Source organism: Typopeltis vanoorti, chromosome 21 (assembly GCF_054136105.1).
Source record: "Typopeltis vanoorti isolate ZY-2024b chromosome 21, IOZ_Tvanoo_1.0, whole genome shotgun sequence".
NCBI classification, from domain to species: domain Eukaryota; kingdom Metazoa; phylum Arthropoda; class Arachnida; order Uropygi; family Thelyphonidae; genus Typopeltis; species Typopeltis vanoorti.
The window spans coordinates 46,115,757-46,139,498 of NC_143569.1; the positions used below are offsets into that span (position 1 = coordinate 46,115,757).

At 31.9% G+C, this 23,742-nt stretch overlaps 1 protein-coding gene across 1 annotated transcript in view; it reads right to left on the minus strand.

Annotated features, from left to right (window-relative positions):
• Positions 1-23,742, minus strand: part of Rpn2 (Regulatory particle non-ATPase 2) — a 481,557-nt gene that overhangs the window by 9,083 nt on the left and 448,732 nt on the right. The window contains exons 19-23 of the mRNA XM_090411420.1: positions 9,082-9,198; positions 4,277-4,379; positions 2,592-2,761; positions 2,321-2,497; positions 452-688 (exon numbers count right to left, since the gene is read on the minus strand). Of these exons, the coding sequence (XP_090267546.1) occupies positions 452-688; positions 2,321-2,497; positions 2,592-2,761; positions 4,277-4,379; positions 9,082-9,198 (804 nt within the window). The remainder of the gene's footprint in view (positions 1-451; positions 689-2,320; positions 2,498-2,591; positions 2,762-4,276; positions 4,380-9,081; positions 9,199-23,742) is intronic.

Genomic DNA, 23,742 nt, shown 5'->3' on the forward strand with positions numbered 1-23,742 from the left:
GTATTCAACTTAGAAATAGAGAGATATAGCAAATAAAATTTGGGTCATTCTAATAATTCTTGTAATTGGAGTAGTTAATGATTTTCTGCACTATTTGGCTTAAGAGTCCTTGCTGTGACTTGATTAATGCATTTATTTTGTATAATTATATATATTTTTTTATTCTGATTATTGAAATAACCAGAAATTAGTGCTAAAATTTTAGCAAGTTCTGTTTTTGTTTTCCATTTTTGGATGTCACTCAAACATAATAAAATTTATTCTTAAAAATAAATCATTAAACTATTATGATTTCATGAAATTCGCACTATATTCACAGTATGATATTAATTACTATGGGTATACCAAGTAATTTCATATGGTGGAAAACAGCCAAAGAAGTTCATAAAATAATCACATGAAAGACAAGGAGAAAAAATTACTTCCAACAGCTAATTATTAAAATACCCACCTGTTGCTTCATAACACGTGCAGGATTAGAGAGCATCTCAAAATTAGGTTCAGGCTCTTTCTTCTCTTCCTTATCTTTTTCTTTTTCTTTATCCTTATCTTTTTCTTTATCCTTATCCTTTTCTTTTGCCTTCTCATTGTCCTCTTCTTTGGAAGCTTTATCTTTTGTTGATACTTTATCCTTTGAAGTATCTTTTGTATCTTTTACCGTTTTTTCATCTTCTTTTTTATCTTCATCCTAAATTAATAAAAGCCTACATTATATCGGAAAACCATTTATTTGTGCTTTTGTATTTGATAGCTGTATGCGTGAATGAAATGCTGGTTTGAAGTCAGACAACACAGTGATTTAAACTTCAGATGCTTTTCTACCTGATGTTCATTTTAATACAGAATCTCTGTATTAAAATGAATCTCTGTAACACAGTTACAGGGATTCTGCAACATTTGTGTTTCAGTTGGGTTCCAATAGATCTAGGAACCTTTATAAAGGCTTTTCAACCTATGAAATAGTTAGGCTGGAGATGAATTTCACTGCCTGGTATGCGACCACTGCAGGTTTTCCCTTCTTTTTGGAGGTCTGAAATGGCTTGAAAAGTTGCATGTTTGGTCTGTAGAGCAGTTTCCAGACTATGTAAAAAAAAAATAAATAAAAAGTACATAAAAATGAAAAAAAATTCCTTAGCCCATCCATGATACAAAGATACTATAGGTTTGCAATTAACCTTTTGTGGGTCAGAACCACATAAAAAAAATAAAAGAAAAAAGGCCAGTATCACATGGAGGAGGCAGAGTTCCTTCTAGAAAGTTAAACGTTTCATCCTGTAAAACATACGCACCAGCCAGAGAGTACAGACATAATACAGTGGCTTCACAGCCTTAGTTGTTTGGTCATTAATTGCAACCAAACTCTTTAATATTATAACAATTAAAAAAAAAAAAAAAAAACTTATCATCCAGTTTTAATGAATTAAAATTGCAGAATGAAGAATTTGTAAAGCAAACATAATTACTTCAATAGCGTCTGAACTACTTAAAAGATTGTGTAATATGATGTGTCCAAATAGCAAACAAAACCAAAGATTAAAGGATGAATTGAAATAAAAAAACTATTCATGAAATAAGAAAAGATGGCTGATTTCATTCACTAACAATTATCAGACCTTTAAGAGATGGTGATGTGCAATGTATAGCCTCATCCAGCTAATTTTCACTTCCATGTGGTGTTCCAAAAATGAGTCTCTGGCAATTTAGTGAGTACTGCTGCATAAAAGGATAACTTCCTACTTGGAAGAAATGCCAACTAGATGATTGATGACTTCAAGTTTCTGGTGAAACACCATCACTTTGCTTATTAGAAACATGAAATGATTGATCAACAAAACAAGATCTATGGTTTTGCCTCTCCTTTCTTCTTGCAGTACTGAATGCATGTTACTAAGGGATGCCAAAGATGTTGCAGGCATGGAACCATTGCCATATGAATGTAAACAGTAAAGCATCATCCTACTTACAATGCATGGAGGAAGTCAATGTACAGTACTGTGGTATGCAAAAGGCTTGCAGATCTTTCATCCTCACATGGTATTAATGGGCTATTAGGTCTTAAAGCTTCTCCTGTGATGGTATTTGTGAATATTTTGTATGCACAAAATACTACCAGTAAATTTCCTAGTAACTCGCTGAGATGATCAAGCAGGTTGAAGTGTCATTTAGCTCTACATTAAAAAATAATTTTTTTTCCCTTCTCAAACCCTGATTAAATTTATTTAATAAATTTGATTAATTACATACAACTAAACGTTTTAAAAAAATAATACACTGTTTAAAGTAACTTATTAGATAAGTTGATAATAAATTGAAAACCTACAACATCCATTTTTTCTTCTCTTTCTTTTCTCTCTGCTTCTTTTTTTCTTGCCTTTGCTGTGATAGATAATACAGCTGTTGTCACCTTTTCTCTTTCCCTTTCCTTCTTTTCTTCTAGAGGTGGAGGATATGCAAAGGCAGAAGGTTTGGCATTGGAACGAAACTCCATCTTGGGCATCTACATTTGAGTACAGGAAGAAGAAAATATGTATTGCAAATTCAAAATATAATAACAAATACTTCTAAAACTTATGATATAATGCAATACTTGCCTTGAGATCAGCATTAAGTCCAATCAGTGCAGTAGGTGTGAATGCTAGAGACAAAAAGTGGGATAATGGAAACCAGTACCAGAACTGGCCAAATACTAACATTCCAACTACTGCAGCCATATTGGTGTGGCCAGTCCTTGACTGTAAGGAAATAGAAACATTTCTGCCACCTGGGAAGACATAAATGAGAATTATACGTGAATTTCCTAGAATGAATTATTTGAAGCTACACTTATTGAAATTCAATATGAAGATAATATGAATATAAGAATGTTTCTGAATATTTCAGAAACATTCTTATATTCATAAATTTAATAACTATAACCAACATATAATGACAGATATAGCATTGATGGACAGGAAGCTGAAGTAAAATCATTAAAATCATGAAATTTAATAAAAATATGTATATATATTATTCAAACATAAAAATCATATCAACTATAGGAGCACATTAACTGGTATATAATGCACATATTTCTATACAACCAAAATTTAGCAAAAATAGAATAAAATAAATAATCATAATTCCATGGGCTTTATTTCTTTAAAGTGTTATAAACAAAAACAATCATGGATAAATGGTACTGCAATTCTAAAACTTGTATCCAGTCAAACTTTATTCTTATTATCCTCCCCCCCCCCCCATATCTATATATAATGGCACATTATAAAGTTAATTTTTGCCAATTGACATGTGCTGACGTGCCATTTGCGACAATCTCCAAGTGAGCCAAGAGCTTTTTTTGCATTTTCCAACTAAGAACATTGTAGAAAGTTATTTCACTTAATTACAAAGTAAATTATACTTGCTAACGAAAATCTGTGTGTGAAGTATCTTCGCAACTAGACTACTTGTATATACACAGGGCTGGCCATCTCGGGGATGCGATGGGTGCAATGCACCCGGGCCCCACGATTGAGTGGGCACAGTCGGTTCACATTTGCGGAAACGTATTATATTTCGAATGTTTTTTTTTTTTTTTTTTTTTTTTTTTTTTTTTTTTTTTTTTGTTTCCCTGTGTCAAAATCATTTGCAGGTAAGAGTTTTACAATACATTTATTTTGAATCCTTTAATTTTTACCTTTGATAAATATTTTAGAGCCCCAAAAGTTTGGGGCTCTAAAATATTTATCAAAGGTAAAATTTAAAAAAAATTAAAAAAAGGTTTCTTGCACCCAGGCCCCTTTATAGAGAAGGCTGGCCCTGTATATACAGAGACTGTTGACTTCACATACTAAAGCAATTGATGTGAAGTCAAAGCCTCTATATATTAAGTGACCTAGTCATGAAGATAGTTCACATTCAAACTTTTGTTTGCTTACACTTCAGTAAAGGATTAAACAAGAATGTAATTTCTCGGCAAGTATAGTAAGAACCTTAATGAAGTGAAAGGATCTCTCTCTCTCTCTCTCTCTAAACAAAATGTGTTCAAATTAGTTATGACTCATTTCTACAATTCTTTGGCTAAAAATACTCTAGTACCTTCAGCCAAATTGTATAACTTTTGAATTTTTGACAGCACATTTACTATACATTTTAATCAGCAGCAAAAATACTGAATGCATGTTACATATGAGAAATAAATGCCAAAATGCACTAAATATAAACAAGGTGGTTCATTTCTCATTAGCTATATCATTACTACATTAATATTAATCATATATCTGATAAGTTTACTAACCGGCATCAAGAATTCCCTGAGCTAAGATAGCACCAAATTTGGCCATTACATCATCATGCTTATCATTAATCACTTTTGTATACAACTGACGGAAATCTTTTACCTAAAATTGCAAAAGAAACGCAGTGTGAAAGATTAATTACATGTTTCATTCTACATTTATATCATTATAACTATACTGGTTGTGAATTTAGAGAATCTGAAATAACAAAAATGGAAGTAAAGGATTACATTTAAAATTTTAAAAATTTTTTTAAAAATGTATTCTTGAAAAAATTATAAAAATTAATTAGAGAAGATTAGTAGATGTTCTGAAATGCAATTAGATTTATTAGCTACTAAATTCAATTTTATATAAATGCACAAACCTAACAACCACTTATATATTAACAAATGTAAATAAGAATACACTACATGACCTTAAAAATACTACAAGCAGAAACTACATATTAAATTTTTTTAAAAATGCCTCTCCTACAATGGTATACCAAAATTTGCTTTCATGCCTCTAAATGTCTCATAAAACAAGCACTAAATAATAGATACAACCAGTGGTAGCTCGTGCATAGGCACTGCGGAACTGCAGCACCCCCAATTTTTCTCAATATATAAATATATTTATTAATTTATTTATATTTGCTTGTAATATTTAATTTTATCATCAACAATCCTATACAATTCTCTTATTTTGTATAAAAAATAATAAAAATCTATCTTGTAGCACTTAGGAGGGCGAAGGATGCTAGCAGCACTGTTTTTACCATGGTGTCATATTGCTATGCATGCAAGCATATGCACGTCATAGTGAGATGTGAGCTATTAGCATAATTTGGCACTGTCCGTCGCACAGTTCCACTGTTGTTTATATGCAGTTTGCACCAGTAGTAGAGTGTTCATAGTGCTTATCGCGTTTACTCCGTCTCTTTAAATATTTGGACATTACAATTAAAGGAATGGATTTTATTTTTAAGTAATTTTGAATTATACCAAATATAAATAAATTAATAAATATATTTATATATTGAGAAAAATTGGGGATGCTGCAGTTCCGCAGTGCCTATGCACGAGCTACCACTGGTTGTATCTATTATTTAGTGCTTGTTTTATGAGACAATTTTATCGATAATAAACAATATTTTTTCATGTTTATTTTTTTTTTAAATTTTTACCATAATTTTGATATTTTATTCAAACACATATACACTGTATTTACAGTGTGTATGTATATTTCGAAAGTTGCAGCACCTCATGATTTCAAGCCACGAGCCGCCACTGGATACAACATTAAAATGCAAACACATAATTATATCCAAAGAAACAAAAATTTCTTAAAATATCTTTAAGGTTCAAAGGAATGGTAAAAATTATCATTATAAAATATTAAACATCATCAACAATATCAATACTTGTATAACAATTACAGAAGACTCTATCCCCAATATCATAAAACAAATTGAAAAATTTTTATATAAACTTAAAGAATATGAAGAAAAACATAAATATAAAGTTTAAAAAATCACTCCCTATATACAAGCTGTCTTTTTGCTATTTTTGGACAAATTAAGATACATTAAACAAAGCAATCCTATATACCCCATAATTTCATACAAATACACCACAACAGCCCCCACCCCCAAATATCAAAATTTATTATTAAAAATACTGACAAACTTTTCAAACAAATAAAAACTATCATATCACTGTCACTTGACAATATTTGCTCTCTCTTCTTTTGATGCTTCTTTTTTTTTTCTCTACATCAGCATACCCAAATCCTTGAACACTGTGGTCATGTAGAAGTAATGTGTAAACAATATCAGAATGTGCCAAATTATCTCCTTCTCTGATATCGTTTCTCTGATTAAGGTAATCTCAGCAAATTTCTTCTCATATAATGGCCATATTTACGAACAGATTTTTTGGTCTTCCCATGGCCCAAAACATTAGCTGCCAACTTACTAAGCTTTTCTTTGCTCAAATGGGAACAAACTTTTATTATCCCCCCCCCCCCCCCCCCCATCCCAAGCAGCATTTCTTACTAGATATGCTGATGTCCTATGCATTGGTTACAATAATGCTATACAAAAATTATTTAAACACCTTTAGCCACAGACTAAAATTCTCCATTGAATAAAAGAAAGATAAATCCATAAACTTCTTAATTACTGCAAGATCTGACCATTACATTAGTATGAAAGTATATATAAACATACCAACTTTGGAAACTACTTACATTTCTCCTCCTATCACCCTTATTTTATTGACACAGTTCATCAACACTTAAAAATACTATTTCCTAATTGCTGCTCTTAAACAAGAAATTACATACTTAAAAGACATCTGCTCTTGCCAATACCTTCATTAATTAACAGATCATGATATTTGCACAGCCTGAAATATTATCCCTCTTTCCCAAAGCAACTTAACTAAACCCTACACTATTCTCAAATTCCCATATATTCATAATATCTACAAAGCCATCAAACAGATCTTCAGATATTCTAATTACAAAATTGTCTTCAACACAAGCAACAAACTATGAAATTTGCTAAAACACAAAATCACAATATCTCAGATCAATGTACTACCATGGTGCAATGTCATTTACAAGTTTAGCTACCAATCAGGATGTAATACCTTCTACACTGGATCTGCTATTGATTTTTTAACCTCACATATTGGAATATTACTGTAATTGCAACATCCCCATATCAGAATACTTACTCTAAACAACAAAAAAGAATTGCAAACAAAAATGCACCAATAATATCAATAAAAATCTCACTACAAATATCATTGCATGCTATACAATCCAAACACATTCCCAAAATTGGAAAAAGTTATATTATTGATTTCCAAGAAAACAAAACCAAATTAAGTTACTCTGAATCAATCTCTAGTGATAAGAATCAATCAGGGCACTATAAATTAAAAAGACTATCGAACAAGTCAAACTTCTCTTAATACATAATCTTAAACTATGTGGCCCAAGCTCATAGTCAGTTTAGTGTTGTTTACAATTGGATGATGTTTCCCATAAACCAGTATACTGGAATGTTGCTGATCCTGTATATACTTTACTAGATTTTGTTCCTTTTGTTTTCCACTAATTTTTAGTTTTCATAATTTTAATTCAAAATCTATAGTCTATTCCGTTCATCTTTGTCTACTGATTATATTCATGTTTCATATCGGCAAATGAATGTACATATTTTAAGTTAGCATAATTCAGCTTCATTCTCAACACCTTTCTCTTACTGCATGTTTCAGTTCAAAGTTTGGCTTCAAATATCTTGTCATCCCTACCTTCTAAAATTACACAACTGGTATGTCTTTTTAACTACTCTTTAATAAAATTCATATTTTATATTAGATGCAATTTTGCCTTTAGATGAAGAGCAAGGTAGCTCCATTATCCAATAAACTTTGCTATTTCTATTATCATTTCTATTAAAGAGCAATATGAAACTAAGTTTCGGAAAATTTCTGTATTAGATTTATTTATTTATTTACTTAATTATTATTTAAGACATACCTAACAATGCAAAAAAATTAGTACTCATCCAACTCACACTAAGTAATTAAAATAGACACAAAAATTGTTTATTAATTTGATGCATGGTGCATATAGATTTCAATAATGAAAAATCTTATTAAAGACAGGATTTTACAAATCATATACTGGGTACTAATTTTAAAATACAATCCTAATTTTTAAATCTTTTTTTCCCATATATGAAACTTAATTGATCACTGGGTATCAAGGTATCCAAAATCACTGGTACTCTTTTGGCAAGTATCAGACTTAACCAATCAGACACAGTGGCAGTCATCTTCTTATATGTTGTAACAGAGTCCATACAAATAAATACCCACTAAGGAAACTATTCAAATTTTCACAGTGCATTAATACAGCACAGATAATACAATTGTATATGAGGCAGAATCAAAAAAATTCAGAATTTTCTCTCCAAGATAACTATATTTACTATAATCTCTCCTTCAGAATAGCTTCCTGACTTGATACAGCAATCTCAGAATTCATGACATTGTTAAAAAAAGATGTAGAAGCCTGTTTTGAATTTAATAAGTTTTTTTTAATCATGACGACATCACATTTTGCTGCCAAAAACTCTCCTACACACAGACAAAGCAAAGTAAACTTGTTTATGAAGAAAATATTCCAAGTCATAATATAAAATGTTTATTGTTGTATCATCAATGCACTATTTCTGAGGTTTTTTTGGTCAGACAACTTATCTCAGATGTAACAGATCATTTGAATAGAAACGTCGGTTTACAAGTGATCCTTTGGAATGAATTTGTAATACAGTTGTAATTACAAATTCATTTCATGAAAGTTCAAAACCAACCAATTAACTACTTTCATACTTGGAAACTTATCAAATGTTGAAACTGGACATATGGTTTCCTCTGTGAAAGCAGGTTTTAACATCATTAGGGTTGTGTGAGTTTTCCAACTGTGAAGCAAAAATTAATGTGTGCAGTTCTCTGAATAGCCCATGTTCATTCTCTGCCATTTAAAGCAAAAAAAAAAAAGTACAACTTTTAAATAAATCCATGGAATGATCTACAAATGAAACTAATGGATTCTACACTTAGTAAAAGGAATTTTGTATTAGCTACTGGCATTATTTGATTCTAGAATTTTTTTTTATCCCATCTCATACTATATTAACTCTGGGTTGTATTTTAAAATGCAACATCCTCTTGTATTATAATTATAGCAAGAATACTTCAAACATTAGCAAAACCGAAACATTATCTAGGAGTTAAAATATCACCTTTGGACATGTGATCTCTGTTTGTTGTATTAGAATCAGTGCAGAAGAAATCAGAGCTCCTTGCCTTACATAATTTACAGGGTCATTAGTCATTGGCTCCAGAAGTGCAATAGCTTCCTAAGAAATGAAATCATATAAAAATGTAAACAAATAAAATAACATAACCGCTCAATTTAAAAATGGATATAAAAAACACAAACAATATGTATTTTTCAAGTATATAAAGATAAATGCAACTCAAAATATATGAAATAAAATTCTAATAATTTATGAATCTGATAAATAAGCAGATAGATACCTAGTATTACAACATATGTTCAAAAGTGTGCATTATCAGGCAGTGACATAAAAAGTTTTTTTATAAGTTGTTTACTAATAGTTTCTATTACTAGGCCAAATGTAAGTGCAGTATGTCTATGAATGGAAATAATGGATACAGTTTAAACATGGTAATTTTTTTTCTTTTAAAAAATAGTAACAGGCTAAATCAATATTTTAGTATGCATGCCACATCAAGCTTCCATCAGTATGGTGTTTATGTTGAAACATGCAATCAAAATCATTTACTTTTTTTTTTTTTTAAATCTCTAATAAAGCCAAAAGATGGATAGTAAAAACATTGTGGAGCAGACAATTTGATGATCAGACTGGGTAAAGCTCTAACCATTTGGTCATCAAACAAAAAACTTATACAACTGCTATTCAGATGTTCGTATTGAATTTACGAAATCTTTAATTGTAAATTCAAATATTACTCTGGTCTAATCAGCAAACAGCGTGTTTCTAAACATCAGAATTATGTTAATGCATGTTCCATGTCATATTTTTCCTTTTATAACTGAAACAGGAAAAATGACAAGTAATTGTCAATGAAATTCATTTTCTTAACAGTTTACCTGTCAGCCACTGAAAAGATCCTGACATAGACATTCATGTTGTGGCTTAATGCCATATCAGCATATCAACTATATAAACCATATCAGCTATATTTATTTAACAAAATCTTTTGACAATTAAACTGAACACTTTGTCCTAATCACAGAGGCATCTTCATAATTTTCAAGAACTACAGTAGAATTATGAAATTGTGATAGAACCGGAATATGATGAAAACATCAAAATCATATTCAGTACCTACAGTGTTACGGCATGTCATAGATTATGCCATAAAATCAGAACTGGTGGAAGAAAACCACCAGGTCTGTCACAGCTCTACAACATTCTTCAAACTTAAACAAATACCTCCAACTGTGAAAAAAATCAGGGAGACAGCTGCAAAATTATCAACCTAACATCTGAAATTGCATTATCATGCCCATAGAGTGCATCAACAAGGAGTGTAGCATAGTTAGTCCACTAATTTGTCTTTTTCCCTTTGTATACTCGTGTACACTTGTAAATCTTAAACTCCGCCTATGAAAAGTCTTGGCATCTGGATGAAATTCAGTCTATTATATTCAGTATTATATCAGATAATTAAATAAATCTTATATTTATTTATCTGCTTGACCCTATGTATTAATTTTCCTACTTATTATTGTTCTAATTTTGATCTTGCATATAAAATAGCCTATTAACAAGTTTTAGTTATAAAGCACTAAAGATATAACTTGTGTGCAGAAGATCTGTCATAGAATTTTATCTATTCAAGTTCTTAAAGGAGCAGTTAAGGGTGTTTCAGAATAATTTTGTGCAAAAAGAATCTTAGACTTGAAATAAAAAAAAAAAACCTCTTATAATTATACAGTTATGCTATTCTATCAAGAATTCTGAAAACAAATGCAGAACTTTATGTAACTGATTATATAATTGAATGGATATGTCTTATTAATCATGGGAATTTGTAGTCTCAGTAAAAGCAGTCATGTGAATTCAAGATACCAAAATACTAATCCAATAGTTTTAGGAATTTCATTTACTGATTTATGAAGGTGTTGTTATATTTCAAGTTCACTGAGCTGAATCATTAATAAAATGAAAGGATACTAAGCATAAAAGGAACACAACAGTGACAGAAAACACAAGCACTCCTTTTATGTAATCTTTTCCAAGAACTTCATTGATTATGTTTTGAGGATCAGATTAGTCAACCGTAAAATTTACAAGTTCTATCATTTTGGTACCACACACCTAAATTCTCGCTAAGAAAATTTCCACAAAGCACCCACAAGATTTCACTTTATTGATTGTGTAGTTAAATTTCTTTGCAGCATCACAATCGCTATCTTATTTCTCCAAATAACTTATTTAAGAAAATGAGGAAAGCAGATAAAATAAAAATGAATGATGCAATCCTTGCTCATTATAACTTGACTGGGATTATTACTTATAAAATTAGCAGTGAAGATATTCACAACTTGAACAGGCAGAGTCAACTAGGAACATAGGGGGGGTACACTTGCACCCAGTATGCAAATTGCTCATTATAACATATTAGCATAGATTACTAATTATAAAGTTAGTAATGAAGAAATTACAATGACTAAAATAGGTAAAAGTTAACTAGATTTTTTCTTTTGTAAAATTTTCTTTTCAGGTAATTAGAAAAGACTGCAGTGGGGAAAACAACTCTTGCCTATGGCTTCAAACATGCAACTATCTTTATTCTGAAGGTCATTTCATTTTCTGTATTTGTACAGTGGGTGACTTCCAGATGCTCATATAATGTTAGCTTGAGCTTACTAAACGTCACTGTGTAAATATTCAAATCTAGATAAAATAATAAATAGAAGTTAACAACTACTTTTATTCATAAAAAAATATAAAATTTTACCTCATAACATATTTTTTTTTTTTACTAAAAAGTCAATATTTTATCTAATGTAATCATTTCTGAATAAAAGATACTTTTCTTATTTGAAGAAAATTATCTTATTCTGGGAATAATTTTTTTTTTTATCTTTCATTACAATAAATACATTGATTGAAGCTTGCAAATAATTTTGAGCAAAATTAACAGAAAATGATTATGATATTTCATTCAACTATACTGAAAAATGTTATATCCATTCAAAATTAATGGAAGAACATTGCAATTTAAAAATCTCATAAAACTAATAATAAATTCAGACCTAGAAAAATGTGAGGTTTTTTCAGAAAAATAATTCTACACATCATATATTTACATATCAAACTAACAGTAGCAACTAATTTAAGAGCTACCTTTCAACTTTCGAGTAAATATTTTTTATAAATTTTTGAGTGACTTTTCCCAAATATCTTTATTTTCCAAATATTTGTACTTGTGTCTTTTCATTAATTAAGTATGAAAAGTAAGACTACAGAACCCTATGAGTAATGAACTATAATTGCAAAAAACCCTTGAAGAAATAATGTTGTACCTGTAAACGATGCATGTAAAGACAAACAGAAATAATATTAAACCTCACATATTCCCTAAATGTAAGATGTTTAAAACATAATTGGTGTACAGTTAAATTTAGAAGTATAACTACATCTACAGTTATTATATTACTGTTTTAACCATTAAATTGTTATAATTTGCAGAAAAATAAAATACAACAAAACACACATGAATATATATATATATATATAAAATAAAAAAGTAATAACAATAAATTCAACAATACATTCAATTTTATATAAATTTTTATAATTATAAGATACTTATTGTAAACAATCCATGGCAACACAGTAACTAAACTAACCTCTGATCACTTTTTTCAAAAGCATACTGCCCAACAATTTATGGCATATTACAATACATGAAAACAGCCTCTCTACTAAAGTATATGCTAATAAGATATTGTATTTAACAAAAATTTTTATTTTTGGATGGCTAATCAGGATTTCCAAATCCCAGCAATTATTTCCAAAGTAATGCAACACTTGTAATTCTGCTATTAATGATGAATACAGTATGCTGTTTGGTAGTGCCTCCTCCCTTTCCAAATTTAAAGTTGTGGTTTTTCATGCTGTGTTCATTATACTAAACAAGAATGCTTAGATTAAGCTCAGGCTCCTTCCCTTTAGTGCCCATTTTCCTGTGTACATGTCTGCACATGCACAATTGTTTGTGCAGACATAGTAGATACTTTATCTTGCTCATCCAAGTGGATACCCATAGCAATATTGTATTGCTCTTGACAATTAAAAATTATATTGATGAAATTATAGTATGAGTGTTTGTCTTTCTCAACAATCACTAATTGGGGTTACAGCTATGCTAAAATTTACCTGCTCTTTCACCTAATCTAACTAAATGGAAGCATTAAATAATTAATAGGATATAAATAATATCGTATTATTTATATACCAGCTTCAGAATCTGCATCATTCACATATCCAAAAAAATTTCTTGCCAAAAACAAAGTTAAGTATTTCACTTTAATGAAAACAATGTGTCAGGAAGCAAGTAAATATGTTTTGATTTTTTGAAATAATACTAAAAAATGATCTGTGTTACATAGTCACACATTTTATTCTGCACAACTATATTAACTGCATTAATTCCATGCTATACAAACTTTGATAATGACATTTTCCCTTTGTCTATATGTCTAAAGCATTATAATGTTGAGAAAGCAAAGGACAGGCAGAAATATTAATGTGAACCTCACCATAAAGTCACATAAATGTCCTTTAAAATTCAACTTTAGAATGAATATGTCATTTACAGTGAGGTTTCTAGTGGAATTTTGTAGCAAACAATCCAAGTATAAATGCCTGCAAGTTTAAAAAAAATGCAGAATATTTGTTTTCTTACATGAAGTAAAATTAATCACGGTATTACTTAAAATAAAGACCTTTTAAAAAGTTATTAAAATTTACTGGGGGTTTGCCTGATAAATCCCCTATGGGAAATTCTAACACCACTATTATTCTGATGAGTGTTTATTTATTAGAAATGTTTCAATTCTAATGGTTTTATTACATTTATACATATAGTAATACCTTAAAGGAACTTCACAAACAAGTTAAAAAAAGATTTGGAATAGACTCTCATTGTAAAATAATTGCTTGTGGGGTGATGCTTCCTCCAATCCCACCCCAGTTTTCAAAATTAAAAAGGATAACCTGCAAATGTAAACTGAGAAAGTGAATTAGGCTTATGAAAATAAAATAAAATAAAAACAAAGGCAGGTCTCTAAAAACTTGAACCAATAATTTTTATATACGAAATACCTTAGGGAGAAAACATGATCCTAGGGTAATTTAATCTAGGCTACTAGCGACTATTACATTTAAGAATTTCGTAGCAGCAGACTGCTTCAGCTATGGTACAGGTTTGTGAAGAAAACTGATGAGCATGCTACTTAATTCGATTTATTTATTTTGATGAAGGGGCATGAAATGTCCCCTGAGCAAGCTGATTCAAATTACTTAGGCTCTCGTTAAGCAGCTGTTTCGCCATTGCAATCATTCTAGTGGTAGAATTTCTTAACTAATCAAAAAAAAAGTCTCAAACTTTAAACGAACTAGTTTCTTTCTTACTGTCACACCCCACCGTCGTTATTCGGTCAGTACTCTCAAGTTCCAAATGCATTATTCTCTTTCCTTAAAGAAAATTCAAGACTCGTTTCTCTCTAACGGAAATCCATCATTTTCTCCGCCCAGCGAAAGCACTTTGCTTTCTTCTAATTCACGGGACAATGCATAACGAGTATCTATAACTTACGATAAGCGAGAAGCAACGCCAACAGCACGATACGGTTGAAATGTGGCCACTAAAATATCCATGCGGAAAACCAACCAAAAGATCGTCCACTAGACGAGCTCTTATCCACATCGCATTTTTTCCCCCTCTTTAGTAATGGGAGAAGTATTTATTCTGCAATATCGTTATTTGAAGAGTGCCACTTGAAGAAAGAAATGGAGCCCAACTCCTACAAGTAGAAGGCTTTATTTAAAATAACAAAGAAAGAATTACTTACAACGAAACTAATTACAGTAACATCCATGCTACTTTTTATGCTTCTGCCTTCAACTATAGCCGTCAGCTGTTAACAAACACGTCTCATGTCAAGAAGGTTTAACCCATCACTGGCATGGTTTTTCTTTCGTTAATTTTCCTAACCACAGAAGCGCTTCAAGTTATCAGTCAGCCTTACTTTATTTAAAAATGGTACTCCAATAGAGGAATTTTATATTAATTGAATGCGTTATGGAAAGAGGGAGAGATTAATCTCCTACGATATTAACGGTTGCGACATCAAAAATTGGGTACTTTAAAAATCATCAGTTTCATAAGCATGATAAAAATTAACAGGGAAATTTAAAATTAACCCGATTAACAGACAACATTTTAACCATCGCACTGTTTACACTGACAATTAATGGGAGTTGCAATAGTTTACGGCTGAGCTTAAAATTTTACTTACACGTAAACAGGTTTGGTTATTACGCGTCCAATAGGAAAGGAACCATTTTTAGGAGCGGGGGGGGGATTAAATGGTCGAAATATTTCTGTATGGTTCAAAACATGCAGTATAGTTGCTAAATGCATGCGAGGATGGATAGATAGATAGAAACAACATAAAGATATGCTGCTAACGCAAAACAAAGTTAACTAAAAAGCTTTCACTTTCGCAGTTAATTAAAGTGTTATTTAACTTACACAAAACAATAAAGTTAACAAAATGAAGGCTCACCCAGACTTTCGCATTTAAATTAAAGTGCTTATGTAATAAGTCCTGCTAGCACAAACTTTACAACAAGAAAAACATTATTGGCTGCTTTTCAATGATCAGTCTCGAAAAGATTCTTCAGTTATCGAAATCAACAAAGAAATAATGCCCAAGAAGGAGGAATGGCCTCTGGATTTTTTCGTTTAGAGACTGTTTCTCTACCATACTTTCGATTTGTATTATTCTCACTGGCATTTTTTTATTTTTTATTTTTAAATAAGAACGCGAAACGATGACTGAAAGCTTTTCCTTTCTGCGAACGTTAACACAGAATATAATAATAAAATTGTTTTCCCATGAATAAAATGAAGCAAGGCTAATTTTAAAAAAAAAAATCCCCTAAGAACCACAAAATATACCTTAAAATATAGACTATCCATTTTTCAGCAAATTTTCTTTGAACAAAATCATTTTTATTTACTTTTTATATGCATGCATATTTCTTTAAAGGTAGGTTAGTAGTACTATTTTAATAAGTTATAAAAAAAACACACCACATTGTATTTTTTTATATTGTGCTGCCCGGAAAAAAAAAAAAAAAGCGTTCCTGCGGCATTACTTCCTACTGATATCAATTTCAATCCGCCAAGTTTAACCGAAAGTATAAGTTGCTTTTATGAATTTTTCAGTTCCGCTAGAAAACTTATATGTAATATGAAAAGTATATATGGAAATGAAGCCCAGTGTCACCAAAAATCCAGATGAGAATTCTGTTATGATTCAGTTAGCATCGAGTTCTAATGGTTTTGTGGGAAGAATATTCTGTCTCAATAAATGGACTAGCAAACTGACATAAAAAACATTTTTGCTGTTTACTTAGCAATGGGAGGAAAGTAAGAATAAAGTTTATGTGCTAGGCAATTTACGTTATGCTAGGAAATATATTAGAAATAAAATGATATTTGCTGGATGTTAAAAAAATCCCTTAAAATTCTCAAACATATGCCACCACCCTTGCTTCGCTAAATATGGGTCGACACCTGGAATTGTTGAAATCAGCTTTAGAATTTTAATTTCATTTATATATATAACCAACGAACTTGACGCTGTGAACAATACCTGTAGATAAGTTCTAATAAGAAATGAGATATTCTTCCTTAAAAAAAAAAAAAAAAAAAAAAACTTTCCGCAGAAAGTGAAAAGATTGACCTTTGACTCCCCCCCCCCTTTTTTTTGTAACTTAATGGATCAGGTTAGTACTGACAAGAAACCTTGGGTCATCAATCAGACCGCGAATTTAAAGCATCAATTCAAGAAAAGGTACCCGTAGGCTCAAAGAGATTTCCTACTACTCTAATGAATGCCCCGTCTTTTCTTATTTCCCTGTTCCAATATTAAAGAAGTTTTGAAATGAATTTCGCTGATGTCACTAGAAAATGAACGATCAATTCGCTAGACAGAATAATCGTGATATGGTAATGACGGGGAGATAAAAAAAAAGAAAAAGAAAAAAAAAGGAGGCAATAGAGACTCGCTACATCACGATGCGCGTAGAATTATGAATTCAGTGTATCTGAAAAACTCCTCAATTACCACAAAAGCGACAATTCAATTATTATGGCTGCTATTATTCTTATTGCAGTTATTCGGTTAGAATAATAAATTTGTTAATATGAAATAAATTCTCCTGACTATACAGGAAATAGCCAAGGTATAAATTTCATAACAGTGTAGGGAACAATTTCGAAGCGGTTTCCTATTTAAATAATCGATTTTTTTTTTCTGTTATACACAGGAAAGACGATTTTTAAATTGCTAACATGAAATGTAGTCCCATAATTGGTCGTCAGAACTCGTCCCACAGTTCGCTTACAGGAAAGAGTCGCAAGAGACAGCAAAATGCACGCCTAGCCACTCTCTCAGAGTTCAGGAGACGAGCTCCACGCTTTGAGCTTCATTATTCGGAATGTAAATCAAGCATTCAAAATATGAACAATTAACGAGTAATTGCTTGTTTACACAAGAAGCAACTGTTATATAAACCAAGCTGTTTATGCAAGAAACAAACAAAAAACTATGATTTGCAGGAAAGTTACCGCATATTATTAAGTGTATTTACTATCATAGCATTTTCAAACCCTCACAGGGTATACCAGGATCCAAGATGGTACACGTATATGTTTGCATTATTCTTCGTATGGTTCGAGCCGGCCTGGTTGGCCGAACGTGTTAACGTATCCGCTCTCCAGCCAAGAGGCTGCGGGTTCGAATCCCGCCAAGGGCAAGGATGTTTGTGATTGTTCTACTAACCAATTACCATATGTACTTCTGTGACCTGGAGCGGTATGATCCTTATTTAAAATCAAATAAAAAAAATCATATGACCATTTGATTTTTAAATCATATGGTCTGATTCTAAAGCTATACGTGTAACGCAAATTATATGTGTATTTGCGTGTTCTGCGGTGGGTGGATGCAAGTTTACGAGGAGGAGGAATCTACAACCCAGATCGTTCCAACCAAATGGTAAGCGTGTCAGTTCTTCTAATGCAGAATGAATATAAGCACAAATCAAGATACGAAACACTAAACTGTGTAAGTCGCTCTCTGAGTAAATATATTTTGAATTTATAATTTCAAAATTATTTTTGCTTTTCAACATAATCTCCCTTAAGACTAATACATTTATTCTAGCGATGGTCCAAGGCCATTATCCCGTCTCTGTAGTGGTTCTCAGTAACATCTGCAAAATACTTCTCCTGCAGCTGCAACCATCTCTTGATTCGAAGAAAAACGCAGACCAGCGAGTGAAAGTTTTAGTTTTGGGAAGAGATAGAAGTCAGAGGGAGCCAAATCTGGGGAATAGGATGGATGTTCCAACAATTCATAGTGCAGATCCCTTAATTTTCCTATTGCCAAAACCTTTGTGGGCAGGTGCATTGTCCTGATGAAAGATGATTTTTTTCTTCTGCAAACCGGATCGGATCTTTTCTCACGAATTTTTTCGTGAAATTGCTGAGACTATAGGCATATAGTCTCAGCAATTTCACGCACATTGACTTGCCTGTCATCCAATACCATATCGTGCACTTGATCAATGATTTCTGGTTTATTACTTTTTAGACGTTCTCCACGTGGATCCTCTTCAAGGCTGGTACGCCCACGTTTAAACTCGGCAGCCCATTTCTTAATTGTTGAAAATGAAGGAGAAGAGTGCCGGTAAACTTTTATGAACTTCGAATGAATTTCTTTTGACGTTAAGCCTTTTTTTACAAAGAATTTTTATAACAGCACGATACTCATTTTATCCATTTCAAAGGATACAGGCAACACTTTTGCTTCAGACAGCTGTATAAAACAAACTACTTGATGGAATGACTTGCAATTTCACATGGATGCTTATGACAGATGTACCAACTTAGAAAAAAAATGTCTTGCCGATAGTGTTGCCATCTATGGTCGAGGCCGAGAAGTTTTCAGACCACTCTCGTAAACAAGTCGAATATGCGCGAGTGGTGAATTAACGCGTATTGGTTTGGCCACAGTGATGATCATTCAATATATAGTTCACCATTGCCACCCCTCCCCATCCCAAAAACTGAACCAGGTCTTGGAATGCGAGGTAGATTTTTTTTTCTTTTTTCGGATGCTCTGGTTTCCTCTCACAAACATAAAACCGTCAGTTATTTCAACAAATAAAATTGTTGAATATATTGTGCAACTGAAATGAAAAGTTGTGTTACTGAGAAATTAAATCTTGTGAAGTGCGGTTTTATGTTGTGGCCTCCACTTGGTGAAAAAAAATGGCAGCCTTCAAAGTTTAAAGCGTGTGCATTGTTTTCGCTTTTAGCACGAGGAAGATGGGTGGAGGGAACTACTATAAAAATTTTCATTCGTGGTATGAAGCTCATACTGATTTTTTGTGACATCCAAGGAATTTATATTACGAATTCGTGCTGAAAGATGCAGACTGAACACTTCTACGCGTACGCGGATCCATGAAAAAATGTTCACCGAAAACTACTCAAGTAGAGCGGTAGAGATTAAATAACAAAGGACAAATTCTTATATTCTTGTTAAACATAATACACAGCCACTCTCATCCACGTACTGTCTGGCATTATAAGAATGTCAAGTGGGGAGTGACATCGTGATTTCTGTGTCTTATTTCTTTTGCTGGATTATTGTTTCAAGTCTTCTGATCCAATGCTGTCACTGAAGAAATTCTCATCGGTATGGAAACATTATTTCGCTATTCCATTTTAAATTCTCATCCTTGATCTTAGCCTTGCTTCTTCGGAACTGGCTTTCACTGAAATCACTTTCTTCCTTTTTTTGTTTATATAAACGTCCGAAATAGCTGTAAGTGAATTATCAACGCAATTAAAACTGATTTTGAAAGACCTAAAAACAGAAAACCTGTATCGTGTCCAAGTGGCAATTATGTTGCTTTATTCTCTCCTATTCAACTGGAATCTATCTTTCAATCTCTGGAAGTTAGTCCATATTCACCCCATTCCAAAGAAGGACGATACATCTTTATCAAATTACCGTCCAACTTCTTTCATTTCAATAATAAAATAAAATAAAAAACATTAATACTCCACTTGTACGCTGCCTCGCAACTAATAAACGATCGCCGTGAAGGATAAGAATTTGTTGTTTTAAGGATACTTGCGACATAAGACTGAATGATATAATCACGTAATCACAAGAAAGATATTTATTTAACCAAATATTTCGGTCTGGAAATAGCAGACCATCGTCGGTGGTATTACAAGAACAGTTTAAAAAATATACAAGCTAGAATACTAACAATAGATCGTTGAAATTAGAACATGCCGCGTGATGTTATATCACTAAGTATGAAACGAAATATTTTGAAGTAGAAACATGATTGAATTTGCTATTAAAAAAAAAAAAAAAAAAAAAAAAAAAAAAAAAAAAAAAATTAATGGGTAATCTTGATTAGGCTTTCCCAGATTTTTGATATAGATATGCAGTCATTACGATTCAGGTTGGGATGATGGAGCAAGGCCTCCACGCTTTCCTTGAACAAACGTTCGAACCTATAACGGGATCTATGTAAGAGGCGCGTTTTGGACCAAAGGATGCTGTGGTCAGTTTCAATCCCGTGTTGAGCCAAACCAGACTTTTCAGGTTTATTGTGAAGAATGGATGATTGATGTTCTTGGATTCTTTTTTCAAGAGAACGTCCAGTCTGTCCAAAGTAAGAGAGATCACAGTTGCAAGGAATTTGATAAACTCCAGGAAGAGATAAAGTTGAGCGTTTGTCTTTAGGAGAAGGAAATTGAGAAGACAATTTGTTAATAGGAGAATACGTAGCTGTTAAATCATATTTCTTCAAAATTCTTGCGATAGGTTCTGAAATACCGGAGATATAAGGAATAGGTACTCGACGTATTGAATCTTTGTTGTTTTGTGGAGGATTATAAGATGTAAGAAGACGTTGAATACTTTTTTCAGAAAAGCCATTGAGTTTCATGTGTTGCTGGATAGTAGAAAGTTCTTTCTGTAGATAATCAAAAGTAGAACAATTAGTTTTGGCTCTTTTGATGAGACATTTTATAATTCCTGTTTTATGACATGGATGATGGGCTGATTCTTTCAGAATATAACGACCTGTGAATGTTGGTTTCCTGTATACTGTAGTTGTAAGAATATTTGAAGATGATCTGATGAGGAGAACGTCTAAAAAAGATAACTGGTTGTTTTCCTTTGGTCCAAAACGCGCCTCTTACATAGATCCCGTTATAGGTTCGAACGTTTGTTCAAGGAAAGCGTGGAGGCCTTGCTCCATCATCCCAACCTGAATCGTAATGACTGCATATCTATATCAAAAATCTGGGAAAGCCTAATCAAGATTACCCATTAATTTTTTTTTTTTTTTTTTTTTTTTTTTTTTTTTAATAGCAAATTCAATCATGTTTCTACTTCAAAATATTTCGTTTCATACTTAGTGATATAACATCACGCGGCATGTTCTAATTTCAACGATCTATTGTTAGTATTCTAGCTTGTATATTTTTTAAACTGTTCTTGTAATACCACCGACGATGGTCTGCTATTTCCAGACCGAAATATTTGGTTAAATAAATATCTTTCTTGTGATTACGTGATTATATCATTCAGTCTTATGTCGCAAGTATCCTTAAAACAACAAATTCTTATCCTTCACGGGGAAAATGCTACCAAAATAACTGGTAAATTAGGAAAACTTTCAGTTATACAAGGTAGGTTACGAGCAAAGATTAATTTCTTAAAAAAGTGCCGCGACAACAAGATTATTCCCAATTTCGCTAAGATTAAAGAAACAATAAAATCTCCTGGAGCTCATAATATTTACCGGAACACAAGTTTATCTCTAATCCGTAATCAACTTAAAGCTGCTAAACGTGATCTTGCTATTCACAGTCATCAGACTTCTGATTTACGCACCTATATATCCACAAATTTGGATCCACATCTTTCTCACATAGTTCTAAATGTAGCTAAACGTTCTACTCAACGTGCTTATAATAAACTAAGTCAACATCTTAACCGTAAATATGAGGCTCTTTCGTCTAAACAATCCAAGCCATTCATAACTCCAGATAATTGGATTGTAAATATATCCGGACGTCCTTTGACTAAAAGCGAAACCCTCATCCTTTCAAAAGGACATGATTTTTCTATTGTTCCAAATAAAATACCATATCTAGATTTCCTAGTTAACATTGAAAGGAATCTTAATCATCTAACCAGCGATAAAGCTAATGCTCTTCGCCTAGAAGTCGCTTCTTCTCTACTTAAGGCTAAACTTCCTCCTTCTAACATATCTCCTTCTGAAATGAAATCTTTACAGTCCTTGAGAAAAAATAATCACCTCATTATCACTAAAGCTGACAAGGGAAAAGCAACAGTAGTTATGGACTCAGTAAATTACAGAAGAAAACTTTCTCTTTTGCTTCGAGATCGCTCCACATATCAAGAAATTGATTATAATCCAACCAACAGACAACTAAAGAAATTAAATTCTCTCCTTGATGAAGTCATCAGTTTGGATAAAGACACAATTGAAAGACTTAAAACTCATTTTGCAAGACCTCCTAGATTTTATGGCCTTCCAAAAATCCATAAGATTGACTATCCTCTTCGTCCAATAGTAGATTGCATTGATTCTCCTACTTACCGTATAGCCAAATATCTAGCTAAATTACTGAAATCTTACATTGGCAACTCGAGTTCTTTTTTAAAAAACTCCTCAGATTTCTTAGAAAAATTAAAAGATGTCTCATTACAACCTACAGATCTTATGGTTAGTTTTGATATAGAATCTTTATACACCAATGTACCTCTTAAGGAAACTTTAAAACTACTTGCTGACATCTTTCCTCAAGATATTATAAAACTATTCGATTTCGTTATACATTCTGGTTATTTCATATGTCAAAACAAATTTTATAGCCAAGTAGAAGGAACAGCCATGGGAAGTCCTCTTTCTCCAGCTTTAGCCAACTTTTATTTGGAACATTTAGAAAAAGTCCTCTTCACATCTAGTTTCCCTCTACCATCTTTTTGGGTAAGATATATAGATGACATATTTGCTATTTGGCCTCACAGTAAAAACACTTTATCTTCCTTTTTAAACAGTATTAATTCCTTACATCATCGCATAAAGTTTACTATGGAATTAGAAGAAAACAACCAGTTATCTTTTTTAGACGTTCTCCTCATCAGATCATCTTCAAATATTCTTACAACTACAGTATACAGGAAACCAACATTCACAGGTCGTTATATTCTGAAAGAATCAGCCCATCATCCATGTCATAAAACAGGAATTATAAAATGTCTCATCAAAAGAGCCAAAACTAATTGTTCTACTTTTGATTATCTACAGAAAGAACTTTCTACTATCCAGCAACACATGAAACTCAATGGCTTTTCTGAAAAAAGTATTCAACGTCTTCTTACATCTTATAATCCTCCACAAAACAACAAAGATTCAATACGTCGAGTACCTATTCCTTATATCTCCGGTATTTCAGAACCTATCGCAAGAATTTTGAAG